The sequence below is a fragment of the Crocodylus siamensis genome, chromosome 4 (assembly GCF_052110815.1).
Source record: "Crocodylus siamensis isolate JL-2025a chromosome 4, ASM5211081v1, whole genome shotgun sequence".
In the NCBI taxonomy this organism is placed as follows: Eukaryota; Metazoa; Chordata; order Crocodylia; family Crocodylidae; genus Crocodylus; species Crocodylus siamensis.
Genome location: NC_143398.1, coordinates 205,980,599 through 206,006,378, shown reverse-complemented (window position 1 = coordinate 206,006,378; position 25,780 = coordinate 205,980,599). Strand labels below are relative to the sequence as shown.

At 41.6% G+C, this 25,780-nt stretch overlaps 1 protein-coding gene across 1 annotated transcript in view; it reads left to right on the top strand.

Moving 5' to 3' along the window:
* Positions 1 to 25,780, top strand: part of MYO3B (myosin IIIB) — a 357,238-nt gene that overhangs the window by 148,312 nt on the left and 183,146 nt on the right. Inside the window, exons 21-22 of the mRNA XM_090041713.1 lie at positions 823 to 911; positions 7,063 to 7,192. Of these exons, the coding sequence (XP_089897839.1) occupies positions 823 to 911; positions 7,063 to 7,192 (219 nt within the window). The remainder of the gene's footprint in view (positions 1 to 822; positions 912 to 7,062; positions 7,193 to 25,780) is intronic.

Here is a 25,780-nt window from a genome sequence, read left to right as displayed (position 1 = left end):
TTAAGTGCAGAAGTGACCATTATGATAATCTAATCTGATTTCAAATTATAGGCCATCAAATTTTAACCAAGTTAGTCCTGTCTCAAGGCCATAATTGTTGCTTGAGATAACAGATACAAATTTGATTACAAAATATTTTGGGGTTATCTTACAGGGCACAAAAAGCCTTTTCCTTATCCAGCTTCATGCTTTTTATTAGTTGTATCTCTTTCTGTCAACTCAGTGTGTTGTAGTCATATACTTCATAGGGCATTTGTGCCACAATAACCAGAAAGCCCCTTTGAACATAAGGCTTTTTGTCTGTAGAAGTCCAAATGCAGCATAAAGACCTTCATGTGTACTTAAAACAGGATACACAAGAGTAAGTAAAAAGAGTGGAAAGGAATAGGAAGAAGATGAGGTAAGCAGGCATTTACATAAGCCAGATATGTGCATAGTTTTGTATTGCTTAAATAAAAAAATATGATGTAAACAAATAAATGAAGAGACTTGACAAGTGCTTGCTAGCCACTCTCATTTGATAGTTTCATATAGGCATGACAATAGAAGTACTCTTAAGAAATTTGAAGGATAGGTTTTAATGGGCTGTTATGGGAATGCTGCTCCAATCATAAGCAGCAGCTTGGAAGAAAGAACAAAATAAAAGTGACAAACAGGCAAGACCAAAGCTGATGTCACTGATGGGCAATGCAATTAACTTACAAGTTATTTTATCTTGATTCTGATATTTTGGGTCAATAAAGCTGCCCTTAACAGGGTAGAGATTTCTGCTTTAAATTGCTTCGGTTCATTACTAACAATGTTATCTTTTTCAATGGCCAGATAAATTTGAAGATAATTTAAGATACAAATACTTTTGGAGGCCCAAAGGAGTAGAGCTGTGTTTTGGCATCCAGCACTATGCTGGAAAGGTAAATTTTATATGATCTTTATTAAATTTGAATGTAATAAGTAGTATAATTGCTAGCTGTTCTATCCAGAGTTGTTTATCTTGCTTGTAGATTTTTCTTACTTTTTAATGGATTAAATAATATTTTTAAAGAAACCTTAGAACCTTTGATTAAATCTACATTGCAGTTTCCAAAGTTACAAATTCTTCTTAAAATTCTTCTGGGCATGGCAGCTCCCTTTTCCCCACCTGAAATGCAACTCTATCCTGGACAGTCTTTAGATGGGATTACTGCTGGAGATATAGCATACATCTATAAGAGATGTTTACTGCAGAGCTGCCTGATTAGCTCTGCAGTAGAGTCTCAAAGTCTACGTGTGCAGCCCTATTAGGCCACAGGAAACTAATTAGCTCTGTCTCAGGTTAGCACGTGTAAATACTGTCCTGTAGGGCTGTGCAAAACACCATTGTTTTGTTTCAACATCCATTTTGAAGGGACAGTGTTTTGTTTCATCATTTCATTTAATTTCAAGACACTATCCCATTTCATTTTGTTGAAACTGTTTCGCTGTTTCAACTTGTTTCAGCATTTCACCCATAGGCTATAATGGGGAATCATGAAAATGCCTACAACTTTGTCATTTGTTGCCTGATTCATGTGCAAACTGCAGGGATCCTAGCCCCTTCTGAGGGCATGAAGCCTGCCAAATTTCAAGGAGACAGGTGCAGAGGTTTTGCAGAAACTGTACCTCAAAGGCTTGAAGGCAAAATTTGCCAGCAGCGGCAGCTTCTTGTCATCTGACATGCAGATCTGGGGGCTTGCACCCCCAGGAGGGCTGTGGGGTTGTGCTGGACTCCTCCCAAGAGTGTGGGCTCATGGATCTATGCTGGATGACAGGAGGCTGCTGCCACTGCCTGTGGCCAGTGGCAACATCTGACCCAGGCAGCAGCGGCACCACCCCATTATCTGTCTCATCCAGTGTGCAGATCCAGGGGCTTGCACCCCTAGGAGGAGTCTGGCACAGCCTGGCAGCCCTCCCGGGGGTGTGAGCCCCCGGATCTGTGCCCTGCATGAGAGGAGGCTGCCCTGTTGCCTGGCAGGCTGTGCCCAGCACCAGAGAAAATTGCTGCTGCCACCTGTCCCAGGCACCAGTGACAGCCTCCCCTCATATGGCATGCAGATCCAGGGGTTCATACACCAGGAGGAGTCTGGCACAGGTCAGAAGCCCTCCCAGAGGTATGGGCCCCTGGATCTGCTCCCCAAATGAGAGGAGGCTAGGCTGTGGCAGCAGCAATCTTATCCAGTACTGGGCGCAGTGCCGGTCCCAGGTAGGAGAGGCAGTCTGAGCTTTCTCTCATATGGGGCACAGATCCAGGGGCTCACAACCCTGGGAGGCCTGCCAGGCTGTGCCAGACTCCTCCTGGGGGTGTGGGCCCCCAGTATGTGCCTAATGACAGGTTGGACCTGGTGCTGGCCACGGGTGATGACCTGGTGAGGGGGCTGCGGGTGCTCTACCACCTGGGCGACAGTGATCATCGCCTGCTGGAATTCACCATGCAGCGCAAGATGGCAAAGGCCTACAGCAAGGCAGCAGCCCTAGATTTCAGGAGGGAGGACTTCAGAGAGCTAAGGAGAAGAGTTGGGGAAGCACTGAGGTCCCGGAGAGGAGGGGAGCCAGGTGTCCAAGAAGAGTGGTCACTCCTTAAGGAGACGATCCTCCAAGCCCAAAGGGAAGTAATCCCAACATGGATCAAAGGGAGCAGGAGGGCACGTAAGCCCCCATGGCTCACCAAAAGCATCTGGGAATGTCTCCTAGCTAAAAGGGAGGCGTACACCCAATGGAAGGGAGGGGCCATCACCAGGGAGGACTATACTGCAGTTGCTCGGGGATGCAGGGGGGCAGTCAGGAAGGTCAAGGCAGAGATGGAACTGAGACTAGCTTCCCAGATCAAGGACAACAAGAAGTCCTTTTTTAAATGCATAGGGGGCAAAAAGAAGGTTCCGGGTATGCGGGGCCCCTGCAGGACACTCTAGGAAATTTGATCATCACACGAGACGACAAAGCCAACATATTTAACAATTTCTTTGCCTCCATTTTCCTGATCAGGGACCGGAACAGTCACCCCTCCTCTGGGCTCCCCTTAGATCCCAGGGGAGGCACACCTAGGCCAAGGGTTAGTGAGGAACTAGTTAGGGAACTTCTGGAAGGACTGGATGTATTCAAATCAGCTGGTCTGGATGATCTCCACCCTAGAGTACTGAGAGAATTGGCTGAGGTCATTGTGGGACCCCTGGTACAGCTTTATGAGCACTCGTGGTGCTCTGATGTGGTGCCAGAGGACTGGAAGAGGGCCAGTGTGGTTCCCATCTTCAAAAAGGGGAGGAAGAAGGACCCGGGAAACTATAGGCCAGTTAGTCTTACCTTGATCCTGGGCAAGCTTTTTGAGAAAATTATTCTGGTGCATATCCACGAGGGGCCAGCAAGGGAGATTATGCTTAGGGGCAACCAACACGGGTTCATTAGAGGCAGGTCCTGTCAGACCAACCTGGTGGCCTTCTATGACCAGATCACCAGATCCTTAGATGTAGTCCTTAGATGTAGATCCTTAGATGTAGATGCAGTGGATGTAGTCTTTCTGGACTTTTGGAAGGCCTTGGACACTGTCTCTCACCCCGTTCTCATTAAGAAACTGGGGGACTGTGGTGTCGACACCCACACAGTCAATTGGGTCACCAACTGACTGGAGGGCTGCACCCAGAGAGTGGTGGTGAATGGGTTTTCAACTTGGAGGGATGTGGGCAGTGGGGTTCCGCAGGGCTCGGTCCTTGGGCCCGCGCTGTTCAACATCTTCATCAGTGACTTGGACGAGGGGGTAAAAAGCACCCTGTTCAAATTTGCTGATGACACAGAGATGTGGGGGGATGTGGGCATGCTAGAAGGGAGGAATAAGTTGCAATCGGACCTAGACAGGTTACAGGGGTGGGCGGATGAGAATAGGATGGGATTCAACAGTGACAAGTGCAAAGTGATGCACCTGGGGAGGAACAACTGGCACCATACCTACATATTGGGGAACTCCCTTCTTGTCAGTACAGAAGCAGAAAAGGATCTTGGAGTCATCATTGACTCCAAGATGAACATGCTCTGGCAGTGTGGGGATACAGTTAGGAAGGCCAACTGCACCTTGTCCTGCATCCACAGATGCATCTCAAGCAGATCCAAGGAAGTGATCCTCCCCCTCTATGTGACACTGGTCAGGCCACAGCTGGAGTACTGCATCCAGTTCTGAGCGCCGTACTTCAAGAGGGATGTGGACAACATGGAGAGCGTCCAAAGGAGGGCCACTCACATGATCAGGGAGCAGCAGGGCAGACCCTATGAGGAGAGGCTACGGGACCTGAACCTGTTCAGCCTCCAGAAGAGAAGGCTGAGGGGGGATCTAGTGGCCTTTTACAAACTAGTCAGAGGGGACCAGCAGGCACTGGAGAAGTCCCTGTTTGCCCGAGCACTACCAGAAGTGACTAGAAATAATGATCACAAGCTGGCAGAGGGTAGATTCAGACTAGACATCTGGAGGTGCTACTTCACTGTCAGGGCAGCTAGGATCAGTTGTCTGGAACCAACTCCCAAGGAAAGTGGTGCTGGCTCCTACCCTTGGGGTCTTTAAGAGGAGGTTAGATGTACACCTTGCTGGGATCTTTTGACGCCAGTACTCTTTCCTGCCATGGCAGGGGGTCGGACTCGATGATCTGCTCAGGTCCCTTCTGACCCTAGAAACTATGAAACTATGACAGGAGGCTGCCGCTGATGCCTGCAACCAGCACAGCGCGCAGCCCGCACCCAGCACCAGGGAAGACGGATGCTGCCATTGGCTCCAGGCAGCAGTCTCCTGTCATCCCAGCGCAGATCCGGGAGCCAGCACCCCCAGGAGGGCTGCGGGGCTGTGCTGTACTCCTCCCGGAGGTGTGGCCCCCAGATCTGCTTTGGATGACAGGAGGCTGCCACTGCCTCCATGGAGCTCAGCCTGGAGGTGAAAGGCAGAGTGCGGCATCGGCTCTGCCTGCCTCTTGCTGCTGGGCTGCATTCCAATTGGCTCCACCAGCCCCATGAAGCACAGCCCAGTAACAGGAGGTGGACAGAGCCAGCACTGTGCTCCACCTCCCACCACTGCGCTGAGCTCCATAGGGCTGGTGGATCCAATTGGAGCGCAGCCTGGTGGCAGGAGGCAGGCAGAGCTGGTGCTGCCCTCCAATCGGCTCTGCCAGCCCATGGAGTGTGGCCCGCCAGCAGGAGGTGGGGAGAGCCAGGGCTGCGCTCCCTGCTGGACTGAGCTACACAGGGCTGCGGAGCCACTCAGAGTGCAGCCCTGGCTCTCCCCTGCCTCCCACCACCAGGCTGCTTTGAAACTCAAAATGTTTTGAAACTTTCAAAATGTTTCAATGTCTTTATTTCATTTCAAAGCTGTTTCAATGCTTTTTGTTTCACTTCGATTTCACTGTTTCGAGCTCGAAATGCATCAAAACAGCTTTGAAACAAAACACTTGGTGAAATTTTGCACAGCCCTACTGTCCTGAAGTGGAGTTCTTTACTGCACAGCAAAGCATGTGTAGACACTGATAGGGCTGGCTGGGGCACAAGGGTGCTTCAGTGCAGGGAGCTGCCTGCCAACTAGCCCTGCAGTAGAGCACCCTCCTGCCCCAGCCACCCCCTCCACAGGACATTGAGCCAGGTCAGAACAGCCCTGGGCTGGCAGGCTGACCCCCCAGGTCAGCTGGGGCTGTTCTGACCTGGCTCAACGTGTTGCTGTCCCAAGTGCACATGAAGATACAGCACCCGGGAGCAATAAACTTTGGTATGGTACATGCCAAAGTTTATTCATGTGCATTAATTTCATGTGTCAACACACCCATACAGCTGTAATATGTCTCACTGTTAGCATTTATGTTCAATAACTGTTTTGAATATGTGTGTATGTAGGAAAGGGAATTAAACAGATAAAACACAGTTGTATAAGCTTCTCTCCAAAAGTTTGTTTATATTTAAACTCATGCAAAAGCTAAAGGACAATTCTCCATCTGCATAAATAAGTTCTGAAGTGCTGCAGAATTCAGCATTTTTGTTCTCAGAAGTTAATGTGTGATTTTATTTGGTAGATTTGGTTCAACTTGGTTTCATGTAGCCTGGGCTTTGTCTGTGATTTGATGTCCTCCATTATAAGGAAAACTGAAATAAAAGGGCCAAGTTTTTCATGGTTTCCACTAAAATCTCAGCACTGGCGCTGGGTAAGGCTCAGGTTCTTTAAGAAATCTTCCATTCCACTTGGTCCAGCTTTCTGGTTTGTTGAGAACAACTGTAAAATTTCACACAGCTTCAGTAAATTCTCTGCCACCCAAATACTGAAGCATAAAAACACTGCTGCTTTTTATCTTCCACAGCAAGGCTGCATTCAGTTCTGGTGTGACTCCATGAACTTCAGTGGATTCAAACTGGGAAAGAATCTAATTCAATGGAGTGTTTAAAACTGTAGCTTTAAAAAAAAATGAGGTCCTTTCCTATGTTGATATATGGAGCTATCAATGGCTAATAAATATGATTACAATAATTCAAAGAACAGTTATGTTTGTCAAAGCTTTAAGAGTTAAAATATCAAGTACTGTTCCCTATGTGAGTGCTAACTGAAGAGGGAAACTCTAAAGTAATCATTTTTGTTCCCACTGTATCCAGTAGTAACAATGAGAAGTGTTTTTTTGCTGTATACAACAAGTAGATATTAGCTATCCCATCTGAAAACCATTTTCTAATTTCTTGTGTTATCTATCAAGTTATACTGCTTCTCTGGAGCTGCAGAATGTTACATTATGCCGCTCCAGAATGTTACATTATACCAAGTAAATCAGAATTTGATGTGATGCAGTATTATATAGCATTAAGCTATTTAAACAAACTTGGTATGTAAGTGAGATTTTATGAATGAAGATTCTGTTTAAAGCCAGTTCACATTTTGAGGATGCAGCCTAACCAGGTTAAGACCTCTGCAGGTAATTCACCTGCTTGTCACATTTGAACTAATAATTAGCCTACTCGGTCAACTTGCCAACTACATATTTAAGATAAATGGCAAGGTTTGGGTTAGCTGTCAGAGCTGGTTTTTTATTCTGTCTCCAATGCTAGGTATTATATGATGCCTACGGGTTCCTTGAGAAGAACCGGGACACACTTCCTGCTGACATAGTGGTGGTGTTAAGAACATCAGAGAACAAACTTCTTCAGCAGCTGTTCTCTAGTCCATTAACCAAAACAGGTATTTCTCTGCATAGTTTTGCTACTTTTAGGGCTTCTTCACCAGAAGGCCCATCATCTTCCTATTCCTGCTACAGAAGTTACAGTCATATCAGTGATATTCTTTTCCATCTGGGATGTAGAAAGTTAACTCAAGATGCAAAGTAAAGTACTAAGCATTTACTATCTCTGAGGCAATTTATGGCCATCAGCTAACAATACTCAGTTTCTCTTTGAGGTAAGTATCTTTATTATCACCCTTTTAGAAAAGCAGAGGTTAAATGATTACTAAGGCCAGAGTTTATTATCAGAGTCAAGATGAGAACTATGGAAATTTTGTTCCTACTCCTATGCTGTATGTAATTCCTAGATATCTAATTTACTTAAAGAGGGGGTTTTTTGCAAGTAATGTCCTATCTTTTTAGAATTGCTTGTGCCCAATTAGTTAAAAGAGCATTTTACTAATTTGTGTTAGAAAAAGCACACAAAACTGATGGAATTAATTATTTTAGCCGAATTGAAAAATGGTGACACTGGTTTCCTTGAAGGTGCCTGTCTTCTTGCTAAATTATACTAGTAAGATGTTCAGTTGCTTCAGAGATCTACTATTTGTCAAAAGAATCAGTATAGGACACTTCTGCCACATAACCTCTTCCCCCCCAACCCAATGCAACACCCATGCACAGCCAAAAAGAGTCTGACAGTCCTTGCTATTTTTTAAAGAAATGCTTATTTTACATTAGGAATGAAAATTAAATTAAAAGAAATTAGGTGGTAGATTGTATATTTACAAATATTTGAAAACTTCAGATCTGATATGCATTTAGTGTGAGCAAAAATAGACTTTTGGAAATTTTTGTGTGGCTAAAGGATTATTGCAGACTGAAACACTGTGTTGTGAGGACATCACTGATTACCCATTTAAAAAAAAGTAGCATGCTTGCTGGTTAACTGTCTTGTCCCATATTAACCAGAGGGCCCATCTACATGAGATGTATACTGCATAGTTGGCTAATTAACTGTGCAGTTAATGTCTCAGTATCTGCGCATGCACCCCTATTAGGCCACACAAAACTAATAAACTCTGCAGCTAGTATTTACAAGCACTACCCTGCTGCAGAGTTTTTTACTTCACAGCACTGCATGTGTAGATGCAGCTGGCTGGGGCATAGGGGTGCTTTGTTGACGGGGATGCCTGCCAGCTAGCCCTGCACTGAAGCACCTTTGTGCCCCAGCAAGCACCTCAACAGCCCATTGAACCTGGTCAGAGCAGCCCCAGGTTGGGAGGCTGACTCTCAGGGCTGCCTGCCAGCTGGGGATGCTGAGACCTGGCTCATTGTGCTGCAAGCCAGGCACACATATAAACCACGTGCCTAGGAGCTTCCCAGGAGCAATAAACTGTGGACCAATAAACTCCATAGTTTATTGCTGCTTATTAATGGCATGTGTAGATGCAGCCAGTCAGAGCAAAAAATAATCTGTATCATGTTGATACAAAATGTCAAAACTAGTGCATACCTTGCAGCACGAAGTCATTACAAACTAATATAAATTCCATGGACTGAAATATATATGCTATGAATTTGAAATTTTCTTTGACATCAATGAGTTTGCACAGATGCAAATGATAGCAAAATAGTTGTTTGTCCTCTACAGAGAATAGCTTCCTGCTGTACTGATTATATTGTTCTTCTATAGTTGAAAGACTATTTCAGTGATAATGACCTTTCCTTGTGTTTTAGTAATCTATACCTAGAAATCAGAAATGTATCTCAGAAATTATATAATCAAGGATGAATCTGCCTGTCCTTTCATCTGTTTTGAGTTTAGCGATTACAGCTGGCACAATCTGGGTAGAGATTCTAGTATAAGCTCGGGTAGGAGTGTTCTGTACCTAGCTAGGAATGAGAACCCTCTGAGCTTTACTAGTTATGATTTTTGTTTGGTGAGTTGGTGAAGGCTATATTCCATACATCCTGCAATAGGATCAGACAAGGCAAAATAATTTCATATATACTAAAAAGACTAGAACTGCTTTTGGGAAACTCCTTGCCAGTGATTTTTTTTTTTAATTTGAATCTAGTTATTCTGTGCTGTTTATGTTTGTATCGTTAAATGCCAAATTAGATTCTTTGTTCCAGTTGTTGGTCCCAGTTATTATCAATTCTTAGCTTGATGATCAGCAAGGTAATCATGCCCGATAAGCTCCTGCACACTAGTTCTTTCATGCAAACTCTCTGGCATTTGACAATATTTTCAACATCAGCAGCAGTGAACTGAGTGTTTGCCAGAGAAACAGTAAATTAAAAACTCTATTTCTGTGTGCCAGCCAGAAGATACTAATCATTGTTGCAGTACATATGCTAGTCATTCCAGCTGCTTTCCCTATTTTTTTTTAATCTTAAAATCTTTTGTTGGTTTCCTTTCCAAATGGGTCAGGTGACTGCTGCCTTCCCTTACAGAACTCTTGCCCCTCCCTGGATTACCAGTGACAGTATTTCCTGCCTAATCAATACAGCACATCCTGTTAAGATTGGTTTAGCATGTACTCCTGTGCATGATGTCACAGAACTGTGTCATAAAGCCATTGTGTGACTTTGTTTTTTAAACTCTTTGTGATTTTGCTCTGTTTTGTCCAGCTGTCTCAGATAATTGGCACCCACGTCCTGTGTAAGGGCCTCTGTGTTCTAAAATCAGATTGTTGCCAGGTTTGGTTTTGGCAGCCTAAAGTATAAATGAAAGGTCTGGCTGAAAGTAGAAGGTAGGGCTGGTAATACTGCTTCATCCCTGCTTAGTGAAGGAACTGAATGCCATTCTCCTCTTAACTTTCTACAAAGAAGCTTTTGTAAACAAAACAGCAGAGACTATGTAAATATTCCACCACAATTTACTCCTCTCTTAACACGCTTCCTCCCCAACCCAACAGATGCTTCACCCCTCAAAAAAAACCAAAAAGAAGTATTTCTGCTCACTCCAGGCCTGCATTTAGGATTCAAATACTTTATCAAACTGTGTTTGTTTTTTGTACATTATTAACTGATTTATATCAAAAGCTAATAACTTAAATGGACCCTATGTTTTAAAAGAATATGTATTCAGCAAACTTGACTCTAAATGAGCCTTCTGCCAGCATCACAAGTGCTGTGTTTGGAGATGAGCAGCAGCATATTCACACATCTGTTTACCACTGGCTTTGGCATTTTCAGTGTGTGCATGCTTGTGGCTAAACAGTCCTCTTCGATATGTATAATATCCACTAGGTGGTGCTATCCCAGAGGCAAGAATGAGTTTGAAACTAATAACATGAGCTCGATGATTACTGCAAAATGGATTTGTTAAATATCCCTCAGAAAAGAGATAAGGAATCGGATGTATGCTTCCTTGACCCTCTGACAAAATCCTCTGCATTTTAGGGAAATTTCCTTAAATGTTTTAAGAGAGAAGCAAGACATGTTTGGTAATATATTTTATTGGACAACTATATATTTATGGCGAGATCTTAGACAAGTTTTTGGGCACAACTGACATCTGGGAAAAAGCCAGGCACAGCCTAAGTTTAATAACAGGTAGATATTACAACATAACTATAAATGTCTTGGCATATGGTTTCCCAGTGTCAAAAGCTGAGCAAGAGCATTAAAAAGACAAAATTATTTTGCTAATTTAAGATCAAGTTAATTTCTGTAATTCATCAAATATACTGATCGGATGTTATATTTGATGATATACTTAACAGATGTTTCTATTTCATTGTAGCAAGCTGTATAATTTAAAATGTCAAAAATGAACAGCAGGACATTGAATACACATTTTTAGTAGTAGATTAGGGCTAAAAGCATACACTGACCCTAAACTATAAGATATCAGAACTGAAACCCAGTGTTCTGGGACTAATTTTGTTCTGGTCCTGAGCTCATTGTGTGTTTTATTTCAAGGGAGCTGAGGCACATTCAGCAACTTGAAAAATCTGTTTGTACTTTCTAGAGATCTTTAACCTCCAAGCAGAATGCGTATATTCTGGATAGTGAACCTAAATGCTAACCTACTAATTTTCCAAATTGTATCCATATTCTACATTTGTTCCATATGCAAAGTTCTTGCTGATGAGAATTTCGTGTTTGAAGTGAATATAGAAATATGCCCCACATAAAAGAAAGAAAGACAGTGTGTTTCCAAGAACAAGATGCCCCATTTTTGCTGAATCTGCATGTTCCTCTTGGAGCCAGACATGATTCTTTTGGTCTCTAGTTTCAAGATTTAGTTGTCTTCCCCTCAGAGCACTTTGATACTGGGAGCTTGCATATGCTGTCTAAGGTAGGATAACTGCCATGTGCATGTCTGGTCCAACAGAAAGGTTTGTTAGAGTAATCTTCTCACCTTCTGCTTCTTATCAGGAAATAGTAGAAAGAGGGATGGCTCAGGGGCTATGTCACTGGCTTAGGACGTGGAAGACCTGCCTTCAGGTTCCTGCTCTTCCATAGATTTCTTGTGAGGCTCTGGACGAGTCATTGAGGCTTGATCCACAAACCCATAGGCCTAACTTTTAAATCCCTGACTCACAGACAAAACCTATAGCTCTTTTTATGCTTTTAGCCTTCTTACACTGTGCAATTAAGTGCCTCAAAATGGGATTAATAATGGTCATCACATTTAACAGGGAGCTACATAAACTAGCCAAATTAGGAAAAACAGAGGACTTACATGTTAAACTTCATCCCTCTCAATATTTCTTAGGTGCTAACCGTGGACTGCTGGTAGGAACCTACCTTTTCTCATGACTCAGAGCCCTTAATACTCTCCTGGGCTAGGAACAGGCATTAAACCAGTTTATGTTTAAGTGATAAGAAACTGGTTTAAATCTGTAACAGAATAGATGTTCAGTGCGCATAAGCCAGTTTGAGAATGGCTGAAACCGGTTTGCGTAAACCTGGTTGAATGTAGTATCAGACCTAACTGTTTTGGCTCAAACCGGTTTATGCAATGTCTGCCCCAGACCTCTTGCTGGTTTAAGTTAAATCAGACTTCCCCAGCATGCTCTCTGGGCTGAGAAGGGCTCTATTCTCCACAGCAGGACTGGCTCCTCTGCTCCCTGGCTGCAACTCTGGCAGTCTCTGCAGGCATCTGCTGGCTTCTGCTCCCCCTTCTCCCCTCCCCACTCTCTGCTAACCAGGCTTTCCCCCATCCCTCATAGACACATCTCAGCTTTAGCTAGTAGACCACATGCTGGCAACCTCCCAGCTGTGGCACACAAAACAAAGGCAGAATCAACAGGTCAGTGGTAATGTCCCTCTGTTGTTTTCTTAATGAGCTAATAAACACTGAGTCAGGGGTGATAAACATTCCCTGCTGGACTGCTCAGGCTGGGGTGGGGGTTGGAATTCCTCCCTAATGGTAGAATCATGTTGGGGCTGGGCCACACCCCCCTCAGCGCTGTGAAAAGGAAAGGAGGGCTACTCTAGTGTCCCCTGGCTTCAAGCCTGAGCCGCTGCAGGCATGTGCCTGCATTTCTGAGATGTCTGTCTGGTTACAAAACTGATTTAAGCTGATTTAACTAAACCCAGGTTAGACTAACCTGCAAAGATTAAATCAATTCAGGCTTTTTAAATGTCTGTCCCTAGCCCTGGAGTTAGACAGTAAGCCATTGTTTTCCAAAATGAAATGGAGTCATTCCTTTCTTAGAACAGTCACTGCAAATGTGGGAAAGTTAAATTCTCTCTTTTTCCTGAGCGCATTTGAACATACCTCTACCTGTTAGGAGTTCTAATCAGCAGGCTATAGACTCTGTTGAGGTGAAGGCACTTGCACTCCTTCGTGATGAGCCTGTTCCATTTTACAAAGAAGAATTAAAAATGAATTGAGCCAGAGAAAGAGAGAGCTGGAGCTATGTGGTTACTCCTGGGTTACAATTCCTGTTCCAAGAACGGTTTATGTATTTTACATGAAACAGTCCATGGGTAAAACAAGGTAACAGTCCTTGGTTCTGGGGCCAAGCACTAGGCTACAGGGTCATGTTTTCACTCTCTTTCCTTTTCTCTGTCTCAGTGAATCTTGATTTTTTTTTTTGCTTCATATGACAATTTCACCAGGAAGGGTTATGTGTGCTATTCCTTGGAATAGTAGCCTGGCTGTTAGAGCATTCTTGTGATGGGGGTCGGCTTGTGGAAGCAGATAAAGTACTTGAACATAGGTCTTCCATACCCTGAATGTGTGCTCTAGCCATGAGACTGTTTTACTGAAGAAGAGGGTAATGAAACCTCTATTCCTCTGTGTTTTGTAGTTGTGTGCTTACTGTCTTGGAACATTCAGAGGATAGTAGGTATGGGAATGCCTTCATTCTGGATCCCAAAGTGGCTTAACCATGAGATAGGCACCAACCTGCTCAGCACTGACAAGACTGAGTTACTTCTGCAAACACACAAAAGCTGAATTTTAGGCGATTAGGAACAATGGTGAAAATGTAAGTGCCTTTGGTTTTCAGGAGTCTACAGAATTTGGTATGGTTTTAAGAATCACACTCTTGGATGTAGATACCTAAATTTTACTTAAGCCTCTCTTTGGATCCATGTCTTAAAAAGAATACCAGTAAAAGCAGGGTAGGAGAAACTCCCTGTTTCTCAGAAGTGTTATTAAGGTAAAAATATCCTGTCTAGATTGTGAGTCATTCTGATACTAAAGCACTGGGAGTCATATTAGTACTTTCAACAAACAGGAACTATGAAATGTCAAAATGGCACATCATTTTAAGTAAGTTTTTGTTTTTTTCTCTTTTAATTCTTTGCTTCATAATATCATAGTTTCTCCAAGAAGGGTGGAGTGTGCCCTGACTAGCTTTTAAAGGCTCACTTTTCTACATGAGATCAATATTGGAATAATAAATGTAGCACTTGTACTGGCACAGGACTGTCAACAGCTTGTGAATTTATATACCAAGCTTGCATAGGTGCCGTCTGTACTGTGTTATGTTTTAACTGCTGTGGAAACACAGCAGTGTTCACTATGACCTGGACTTGTTTGAGAAACCCTGTGCAAATCTCCATTAATCAGGCAAGGGGCTATGTCACTGGGTTAGGACATGGGAGACCTTCCTTCAGGTTCCTGCTCTTCCATAGACTTCTTGTGAGGCTCTGGACAAGTCATTGAGGCTTGATCCACAAACCCATAGGCCTAACTTTTAAATCCCTGACTCACAGACAAAACCTATAGCTCTTTTTATGCTCTTAGCCTTCTTACACTGTGCAATTAAGTGCCTCAAAATGGGATTCACAATGGCCACCACAATTAACAGGGAGCTACCTAAACTAGCCAAACTAACTAGGCAAAATGGAGGACTTGCATGTTAAACTTCATCCCTGTTAATATTTCTTAGGTGTTAACCCTGGACTGCTGGTAGGAACCTGCCTTTTCTCTTGATTCAGAGCCCTTAATACTCTCCTGGGCTAGGGACAGAGATTAAACCATTAGCCCAAAGTCTTCCCTAACATACTGTATCACTGAATTTCATAGAGAACAATTGAACAAACTGCAACAAAAATGGCTAGGAATTTGGTTGTTAAACCAGGTGAGTTGAACCAATTCTAAAATCAGTTAGAAAAATGATGTGGTGTGGATATTTTCTTCAGTACTGCCACCACATGTGAAATGGGGATGCCCTGAACAAGTATTCATACCTGTGTTTGGGATGGATTTAGATGTATAGGTTATGTAGAGCAGTAAGGAATAGTTAATGGGTAAGCAGCACCGAGCTAGCTGCTTTTGTTGACTTTCAGAAGTCGATGCCAGAGTCCAGCTAGGACAGACAGTTCTAATAACGAACCAGACGAGAGTCTGACATTCTGTATGCCAGTTATTATAGAAGAGGATTGTTACTATGATGAAAAAAGCAGTGTATGGTGCCCTCAGCGCAGTCTTCAATGAATTGTTAAAGGCTCCAAGTCAATCTTTCCTCCACTAAAGGAAAAAAAAGACCATACTAGGCACTTGGCGGCCATTTTGAGTTCTGGTCTGGATTTCACTAATACAGGAGAGATCTTGCAAACATTTCTTTACTTCATCCTTTTTCCTGAAAAGAACATGATCATCTTCCTTGACATTTTTCAAATAAGAGAAAAAAAGAGCACGGTAAACTGGGGATTGTTTTTCCATAGCATCTTGGGATCCCTGTCTTATGTAGCCCAAGAGAAGAGTGTATTCATTTTCTGGCATTTTCTCTTCAATCCATGCTTGCATACTTTTATGTTTCTCTGTTGCGTTCAGTGTTTATAGGTGGCCCAACTCTTTGGATTGAGGGCAAAGTGTGCATGTTATAGGGTCCTAGTCCTTAACTCTAGGACTGAACTTTAAAAAATCATGATGGTATTCCAAAAGAAACTCTTTTTTCCCCTCTGGAACCCAGCGTAGGCTGTTGCTGCTGCTCTGCTGTCCAGGAGTCTCCATAGCTTCTGCTTTTTCATATCACATCTCCATTAAGCATTAGAAATCTCAGATGAGATGGAGGGGGAAGAAAAGTTGCTTTTTAGCAGAGTTAAAGGGTTTGTTTATATAAAAGGGTTTTTTCTGCTTGATTTTCTTTTCATTGAAATTATTGGATAAAATTCTGGCTCTACTGAAGTCCATAGGAGCTGGATTTCTCCAATTAAGAAAATGGCTTATCTTTTCTATTTTTCCTCTGGTCAACCAGAGAACCAGATTAAAAGTTTTCTCAGCCTTCAGTTCAAGAGATGTAAAGTTTCAACGTTTCATAAAGAAAACTTTTTCTCTATAGTTTAAGGGAAAATAGTTACAAAAATAAATGAATTTCAAGCAGACTACCTAAATATCCCTTTCCCCCCTCAACAGTTTCAGTCATTTTTTATGCTACTCCAGTCTTCTGTGTCCCAACCATTTCTACAACCCTTCACCAGCAAAGTGAGGACAAACTGATATGTTAAAAAGAAAATTGGAAATATTTTTTGCATCCTTTACATGTTCTAAAAGTCCATAAACAAAAGCACAAACACTGTTTCTTCCCTTTCTTTGGAGGTCACTTTAAAAACTCAAGAGCTGATGTCTGTTTCCAATCACATGATGCAGAATTTTTGAACATATACTACTACGTTGCATAGCCACCTTTGGAAAAAAATGCAGGTATCATTTTACTTGGCGAGTTTCCAGTGAAACATGAGTGTCTTGTTGTTAGTTCATTTATTTCTTTGATACTACTTACTGAATGAACAGAAAAAGAGAGAAGAAATAGATTCTTTTGGGTTCCAATTCTGCAAATGCTTGCTGCTGGCCATAGAGTGAAATTCTGGCCTATCTGAAGTCCAGTGGCATTTTGCCAGTGATTTCATTAGAACAAGGATTTCACCTGTTGTGTTTATTACTCTGTAGTCCTATGAAGTGCAAGCATTCTGGCTAGTGATAAGTGTTGGCAGAACTGGGCTCTTGGCTTGGTGTACATCATATTTATTCACTGAAATGAAATATGTTTCCATTTAGGCTGAAAGGACTTTTTTCTTATACTTCCACAGATCACAATAAAGCAAAAGACTCCAATGCATTTTATAATTTACTAATTTATCCCACAATAGAATCTATTTATAACGGGATTTTTGTGTTATATATTTTCCCTGCTAAAAGATAACTGCAGACACTTTGAATCAAATTAATAAAAAAATAAAGCTATTGTAATTATAATCTCTCTCCTTAAAGATGAATCAGAATGTATATTTTGCAAGAATTTGGGTCCAGTTATGGAAGCTATATATTTTCTTCTTAGAACACAACAGGCTTTCCTACTTCTGTCTGGTCCATATGTTAAAAGCATATAAAAGTTGATTGTTTTTGCTTTGCTGCCAGTGTATTGTGTGCAAAAAGAGACTTTAAACCACAGCTGTGCAAAGTAACGATTGTGAACTTTACTGGGTTGCAGATGTGGGACATCAGTAAACTAAATTAAATATAGCTTAACTGAGCTTGGGAAATGGGTGTTTGATTACATTTTTATTTAGGTTCCCAATTGTATGGCATACCACTCAGTGGGTTTTTTTGTATGTAAGGTTGTTCTTCACATCCCAGGGCATAAGGCAATAGGTAATAAACAGATGCTGAGTAACAAAAGTAGAGTCCAAATCTGCCACTAATGTCGACTATTTAGAAAAACCATAAGAAGAGCACTCCTCTATGGTTACAGCCTTCTATCAAAATCATATTTAAGGTCCCAATCTTGCTAACACTTAAAATGAGGCATAATATTTACCCATGGTAAGCACAGCAATTGATACTTAGGGCAACACTGTGATAGCTTTGCTTGTCTTAAGTGTACCTTTCTCCAGGAGAAGTTTACTGACTTCAGTACTTGAAATAAAGTGCTATTCAAAAGAATATGGCTTCATGCATTTGAAGATCGAGCCCTGAAAGAGTATGTGGCTTTAAGAAATAGATATTAATTACTTAAGTGTGTTAATTCATAGTGGACTATTTCCTAATCAGGAAAACTTGAGAAGATATTTTTTGTTTCCTTTATTTTGAATAGTTTTGGGGAGGTGAACCTTTTTCTCTTCAAACCTAACTTCTTACCTGCTTAATAAGTGTTATATGAAAGCACAGTAATTTACTTTAACATGTCATTGTTTACTAATTTAATTTAACTAATTTAATTAAAAATATAAATTAGCTTTATGGTGTAACAGCAGATGTGTTGCCTAGAAATATTATTGTTTTTAATATTAACTATGGATCTCATTGTGTAATATATACAGAAGTTTAAATAGTGAAGTGTTTAGATAATGTTTATATTGATTATCTTAAAAGGAAGTTTTTATTAAAAGATAATAATCCTGAGTGTCTTGAGATCAAAAGGCATTGGGGAAGATCAGCTCACAAAAGGCAGTCAGCAATTTAAAGGATCACATTTTAAATGAAAAATTAATCATTCTAAAATTTGTATATGAGTCTGTAGAGTGGCAGAGACCTGTTGGATGCTCAAGTGATATATGCAACATACTGGCAGCTTAAGCAGCATTAATATTTTGTGGGTGTACTCTTTATAATGAGTGTGATTACGTTTCCAAATGTCTCTACATAATCAAGTTCATATTTACTGTAGCTAATATAATATGTGTCTTGTGGAAATCTAATCTCTGAGTCTGTATTAGATTTTATGCATATATTCATTTCAGTGTTTTGTATGATGGTGGTGCTGTTGTGCTCTGATTTTGTACTTTGTTTTAACAAGGTCCACCTTCACTGCTCCTTCACCATACAACAAGCTGCAAAGGTCAGTGAGTTTCTGAACCAACATAACTTATTTCTATTAGTTAACTCAGCCTTGATTCTTTTGACTTGATTTGTGAGAACTCATAATTGAACAGCATGAGAAGTAGATAGCGCTGATTCTGGAGCAAAACGTTAAAAATAGCACTGGGTATTTGTCCCATTAAGTATAGATAAAAAATAGATTATTTTCCTTAAAATATTATTTCCTACCAAAACTGAATCGTTCCAGTTTATGTGGGGGAATAAAACAAAATAAACAGATGTGCAGAAATACAGTTGGTAAGCATTAACCTTAGGAACCCTTGAGACCTGAGTAAGAATTAATAGCGAGACTTCTTAACTCACAGGCCTCAGAATTGGGTCCTTTTCCCTTTTCACAAGCTCCATATTTTGTTTTAAGGCAAGAAGGTCACTGTTGTCTCTGAAGGGTAAATGCCTATGTTTGGAAATTCTCTTTTATGTAGTCATCTTTTTGAGCCTTATCTGTAAAAGAAAATTTGGAATCAAGGGCAGAATAGGTAGGTCACTTACTACTATATCAGTCGCTGCCAATGACTTGTTTTACATTTGATCCTTCAACCCTGAACTGCCTAGGAGTTTTGCTGTTGACTTCAGTGAGAACTGTATCAGGGTTTGTGTGACCTTGAGGAAATCACTTCCACTAGTTCTTATCCTTCCAGTCATGACCCTGTGGAACTCCTGTTGAATCAAAGGCTTTCTAGATCAGGTCATAGCCTCTCCATGTCCCCTTAGGTACCGAGGAAGGTACCAAGCATATTTTTAAAGTTAAGCATGTAAAGTCATGTGGGCTTCATCTGTGCTTAAAGGCAGATGTGCACTTACCCTTGTTTCTCATTGTTAATTAATGGGTATTATTGTTTATGCACAGCAATGGTATGAGGACTGATTAGTGAATACAGAGCATAGCATAGGGTGCACCAGAGATGAGCAGAAACAGCATGCTCCTTGTGTAATATACTCTGTAAACTAAATGAAATGCACTGTAATGTGAATGTGCAACAGCAGGGGAAGCAACCTTGGTGACTGGATTTGGAATACAACTCCCAGGAGTCCCTGGGTGGAGCAGTCTTGCAGAACTGTACTGACTGCATATAGACTGCAACTCCAGAGATACTGGGGATGGGGTGACCAACTTCTGGACAGTGAATGGAGGGCTGCCCCCAGCCTCCTGCCCACTATGTGGTCAGCTCAAACTCCTACCCCTGCACAGACTGAAGGCTCCCCAGTCCCCAACCAACCACCCTGCCCCACCCCAGGGGCAGGATCAGGAAAGAAGTTGGAGGAGGTGAGAGATTCTGGAAACCTTGGCGGCAGCAGCAGCAGTGGTGAAAGAAGTGGTGCCTGAGCCAGAGCTTGCAGGCTAGGTTTTAACCCATTGAGAGCTGTATGAAGCCTGTAGGCTTCTAGTTGGACAACCCTGAGTTAATGTATGCTGAGCACTTTGAAGACAAAATCTTTTCTATAAACACCACCTGTTCTTTCTGTCTAAAATACTGTTGTACACAATTGTCAATTTTATAAGAACTAGAGGGAATTTTTTTGACTGAACAGTTTTCCATCAGAAAACATAGTTTAATTGAAGTCAGAGTATTTCGTGGAAACATTTTGATTGTCAGCTTTTACTTAGGTAAAATGCTTCCTTAATTTCTCATTTTGTTTTATTTCATGTTGATTTACATTATATGATTTTAATATTATATAATATAGATTATATCCCATTATAATATTTCAAAATGATCAAAATAATTGGTGAATTTCCCAATTACAGGGTTTTGTTCCGATTCAGAATAAAAATAAGAAACCTTACTATTTCCTATGGAATGGGAATTTCACTTTCTGATCAGCTCTATGTAGTAATTCTTTCTTGCAAACAGTACATTGTTTCATTAACAGTTTACGCTCCCTTCCCATTGTACCTCCAATTTATACTGGCTGAAAATTTGACTTTGGATTCTTAATCTTATTCTTTGAATCAGAGAAGACACCTTTTCCATCTCTTTGATATTACATTGAACACTTTAATTTAGATTTTAGTGTATTTGCAGTAGATGCACCATAGCAGGGCAGTGTTCAAGTTGAAAACATTAAAGAGAAATTGCCCCGGTAAAAAACCCTAGTACAACTGTAGCTAAAGTATTGGCTCAAAACAATGCTGTTATGCTATTTAGAGTGTTGTAGATATGACCCAGTTCAACCCTTCATTATAGCTGGTATCAGTGAGGACCACTGAGTGCCAGGGAAAATTCATGCCAAGGAATATCAGACTCTTTACACCAGTGCTTTTTCTAACATGTTCCACAAACTCTCTAATGGTCAATCCACCACAGGAACTTCATCAGCATAGGGTGCACCAGAGATGAGCAGAAACAGCATGCTCCTTGTGTAATATACTCTGTAAACTAAATGAAATGCACTGTAATGTGAATGTGCAACAGCAGGGGAAGCAACCTTGGTGACTGGATTTGGAATACAACTCCCAGGAGTCCCTGGGTGGAGCAGTCTTGCAGAACTGTACTGACTGCATATAGACTGCAACTCCAGAGATACTGGGGATGGGGTGACAAAAAGGAGAGAAAGCAGGATGCAGCAGCAGTTTGTTGTGGAGTCTCAAAGGGAAAAAATTAACTGTGGGGTTTCCTGATTCACTGTACTTACTTCCAAGCAACTTCTAACACTAATTGCCCAATGCCCATTAAAATGCCAGAAACAAGTGGCATAACCCAGAGCTGAACTGAACTTAAATCCTGTCACCTATAATTCTGCAGTAGATTTTAAATCAGTGAGAACAACTAGACACAAGGGTAAATAGATCAAAAATACTGTGGCATGATCCTTATAATTACCCTCTTACTGTACATAGCAAATAAAAGCTTACTGCTACAGTCACTCCATATGTAGAGCTCTCACTGACTTCAAAGGGAGCTATATGTATGGAGCAGATGCAACAGCAAGTACTAAGTAATCACATTATAAATTAAATTGAATAGGAGGGGCGTATGCCCTGGTAGTGCAAACCAGGAGCTGGAAATCACTCAGCCATTTACCTAGTATTATTTTGGCCTATTTGGTTAATCACCATATGCCTCATAGTTTCATAGTTGGTAGGGTTGGAAGGGACCTGAGCAGATCATCAAGTCCGACCCCCTGCCATGGCAGGAAAGAGTATTGGGGTCAAATGACCCCAGCAAGGTGTTCATCTAGCCTCCTCTTAAAGATCCCCAAGGTAGGAGCCAGCACCACTTCACTTGGAAGTTGGTTCCAGATCCTAGCCACCCTGACAGTGAAGTAGCACCTCCTGATGTCTAGTCTGAATCTACCTTCTGCCAGCTTGTGACCATTATTTCTAGTCACTCCTGGTAGTGGTCGGGGGAACAGGTACTCCCCCAGTGCCTGCTGGTCCCCCCGACTAGTTTGTAACAGGCCATTAGATCCCCCCTCAGCCTTCTCTTGTGGAGGATGAACAGATTCAAGTCCCTTAGCCTCTCCTCGTAAGGCCTGCCCTGCTGCCCCCGATCATGTGAACTGCCCTCCTCTGGACCCTCTCCATGTTGTCCACATCCCTCCTAAAGTGCAGCGCCCAGAACTGGACGCAGTACTCCAACTGTGGCCTGACCAGTGTCGCATAGAGGGGAAGGATCACTTCCTTGGACCTGCTTGAGATGCATCTGTGGATGCATGACAAGGTGTGGTTGGCCTTCCTGACTGCGTCCCCACACTGCCGGCCCATGTTCATCATCAATAATGACTCCAAGATCCTTTTCTGCCTCTGCACTGGCGAGAAGGGAGTTTCCCAGCCTGTAGGTATGGTGCTGGTTCTTCCTCCCCAGGTGCAGCACCTTGCATTTGTCAGTGTTGAAACCCATCCTGTTCTCATCTGCCCACCCCCGTAACCTGGCTAGGTCCGATGCAGCCTATTCCTCCCTTCTAGCGTGCCCACTTCCTAGTATTATTTTGGCCTATTTGGTTAATTACCATATGCCTCATCGTTTCAAAGTTGGTAGGGTCAGAAAGGACCTGAGCAGATCAAGTCCAACCCCCTGCCATGGCAAGAAAGTGCCTCAATTTATGCTACTGATTTGATAACACTTCTTGACATAGTGTTTTGAAACTTCATGTTTGAGGACAGCTTTGAGATCTTTAGATGCAAGTTAATAGGGAAATTGAAAATATTATTCTTAGAAGTATGATTCAAATTAGTGAAAGACCTGATAGAATGCAAATGATAGCTAAAATCACATCTTTCTCAAAAAAAATTGATTTATAATTTTTATAGTTTCTTTAATCAAAATTGCAAGGAATTCAAATTCTTTTCTTACATAATAAGTAAAAGCAGATATTAGATACATAAAATCACAAAATAGAGCCAAATAATTAGATAGTAAGCTATTAATTATGGTAAATCTAATTTATAAATATATTTAGATTTTTTAAAAATGCTGAAAAAGTAATCTATGTATATGGTTTAGGTATCCTTGACAAATGTAAAGCACAGGAAAGAGAGTACCCTGGGTGCAGCAGTCCAATTCAGAAGAACCTACAGCCTCTACTTGAGGCAGCTTCAAAGCTCAGGTTACGTTGGGCCAAAGCTGGGGTGAGATTAAAGTTGTGAGGCCTTCACAGAAAATTCTCTGCTACCTCTTCCTTTTTTACATTAGTGATACTTCAGCTCTTGGATGTCTGCTGATCTCAACTGTAGTGCCACGGCACAGTAAAAAGGGCATTTTTTGAGGGGGAGCCAATGAGTGTCTCATCGGTGGTAACAGCTCTATTTAACAAGTGGGCTGCTACGTTGTCTACCAGCTGCAGTTCCCCTGTGGTTTTTTTGTAGGGCTGTGCAAAACAGCACCATTTCATTTCAACAAGACAGTGTTTCATTTCAAGTTTCATTTTGTTTCAATACCATGTTTCTGTTTAATTTTTCAAAACTGTATTCCTGTTTTGACACTGTTTCAATGTTTTGCCCGTGGGCTATAATGGGGAAGCACAAAACTGCCTATAACTTTATCTTTTCTTGCCTGATTCAGATGAAACTTGCCATGATGGTAGTCCCTTATGAGGCCATGAAGCCTGCCAAGTATCAAGGAGATAGGTGCAGGGGTTTCTGGGAAACTGTACCTCAAGCTGCTGACAAGCAAAAGTCGTAACTTATGTAACTGTGTGTGTATTAAGTGGCACCCTCACTGGCGCTGGGGCCTCTACACAACACAGTGGTGTGCCCCAATGAGGTCTCCTCCTCGCCTATAGCCTCTGTTTGGTCCACCACTTTAAATGACAACAGGTAATAACTTAGTAAGCAGCACAGTAGCACCAGCAGCGTCTCAGGCTGCCAAATAGTCAATATCAGAGCAATTCTTCCCCCTCCCTCTCTTTACTTTCTGTTTCCCAACAGGCAAGCCCAACTTTAGCTTTGAAAGTCGAAACGTTTCAGCTGCCCTCATTTCATTTTGAGGCTGTTTCGAAACCCTTTGTGTCATTTCGATTTTGCTGTTTCAAGCTCAAAACAAGTCAAAACAGCATTGAAACAAAATAGCCGGCAAAATTTTGCTCAGCCTTAATTTTTAGGTATAGCTTGATGCAGAGCACGTTGTAGCATCTTTCAGTGTCTTGACATGAGAGTTGCAAAAGTCAGTATCCAAAAGGAATGGCCTCCTGGCTGTACATAAATGATAAAAGCTGAGCTACTTTATCTTGGGTATTTGCTAGCAATCTAACTAGATGTATGGGGATGCATACCTGACTAACAGGCAGTGGACACCCCTTTCAGTTAGGGGGATAAATACTATTCTCACCGTATCTTTAGGTTGCTTCACTCAACCAACCTCCATGACCTCAAGTTTTGTCTGGACAGAGCTCCAACCAATGGATTCTTGGGCATGTTTGCTATGAACTCAGCTGAGTACATAGCAAACATGTTAATTTCATAGTTAATTTAGGTGTTTTGGGGTAACTTATTTTAATACTTGAGTTTTAAAATACTCTTAAAAGTCAATAGTGACTTGGTTGCTCATGGTGTCATGGCCAGTATTAGTGGTCAGCTATCAAGGTTGAAAAGAAAGACCTTCTTTCCTGGAATAATGAGTTTGTAAATTTTTGAACAATGGGCTGCTTAACCTCCATTGTAACCCAGACTTCCTGCCCTCTGATATCTCTATTCTCTTAAACCCCCAATGCCCTTAAATATAGCGTAGAAACTCACTGTTTGCTGTATAAGAGGCTGTGTGCAGTCTACCCAAGGAAGGCTTGCAGTTGCAGGCCTATAATGCCCAATTCTCATTTACACTAAAGTCCCTTTGTATCCCTCCAGCAGTGTAACAGCACCTTGAAGTACATGCAAATTTATGCCACTTGGAGACTCGTTTATGTTAGCGAGGCTTTATTGCAAATGAAAGTCAAGGCCTTGACTCTCATGGTCTTGTGGTTCTCAAGGTCTCATGGTTACTATATTCTCTGTTTTGTACTACAAATTTAGCTTAGAAAATTGTTGGGTCTTGACTACTTCTAGGGATTTCAACAGAATTGCTAACTTGTCTTGGTTATAAAGTAAAAAAAAAAAGTCATTTCCAGTATAGTACTTGACACTGCAGCATATGGTATTATGAGTGTGTGTGTGCGCTACTCTACATATAGTATTTATATAAATGTTATATTCTTGTTTAAGAAGTATAATACATGTGAAAATTGGATTCTTAGCTCTTTTACTATATGAGATTAGCTTAAATGACTTCAGTGACTCCAAAGAAAAGAGTTTGATAGTCACTGACCAGATTCAAATTAGTGCCTGATAAAAAATAGTATGCATTCAGTTATAGTCTAACTAAGAGACGCTTAGCTTACAGTGGTAGAAGATGAAAATGCATTATGGAGATAAGCAGCCCAACCTCCTTAGGCTAGATAAAATGGACGGAAAGAAAAGGCAGAAAGGGATCTGTGCATGTCAAAGATACAGTCTAATTCTGTACCTCTTTAGCGTGCAAGTGCTTAGCTGTGATTAGAAGTAGTGTCAATGAAATATGAATACATTGTATGATTCCTGACCATGTTATACTACTTCTACATGTTATTTCTGTATCTATGCAAGAAGCATGAATGAAATTAATAAGAGGATAAGGGAAGAATTTATGCTATGTCCTCTATGTTGCAGTTGCACACTTCAGTAATATTCCTGGTACAGACTGTACAGTAGGGTGACATTATCATTAAGAACTCTCTCTCTGAGTCAATTTCACTTCACAAAGTAAATGTTAGACCAAAGCTACAATGTTATTCTTGCCTGATTTTTTCAGTAAATCTAATGTTGATTGAGATTCATTTAGAATTTGTTTCTGATAGCACC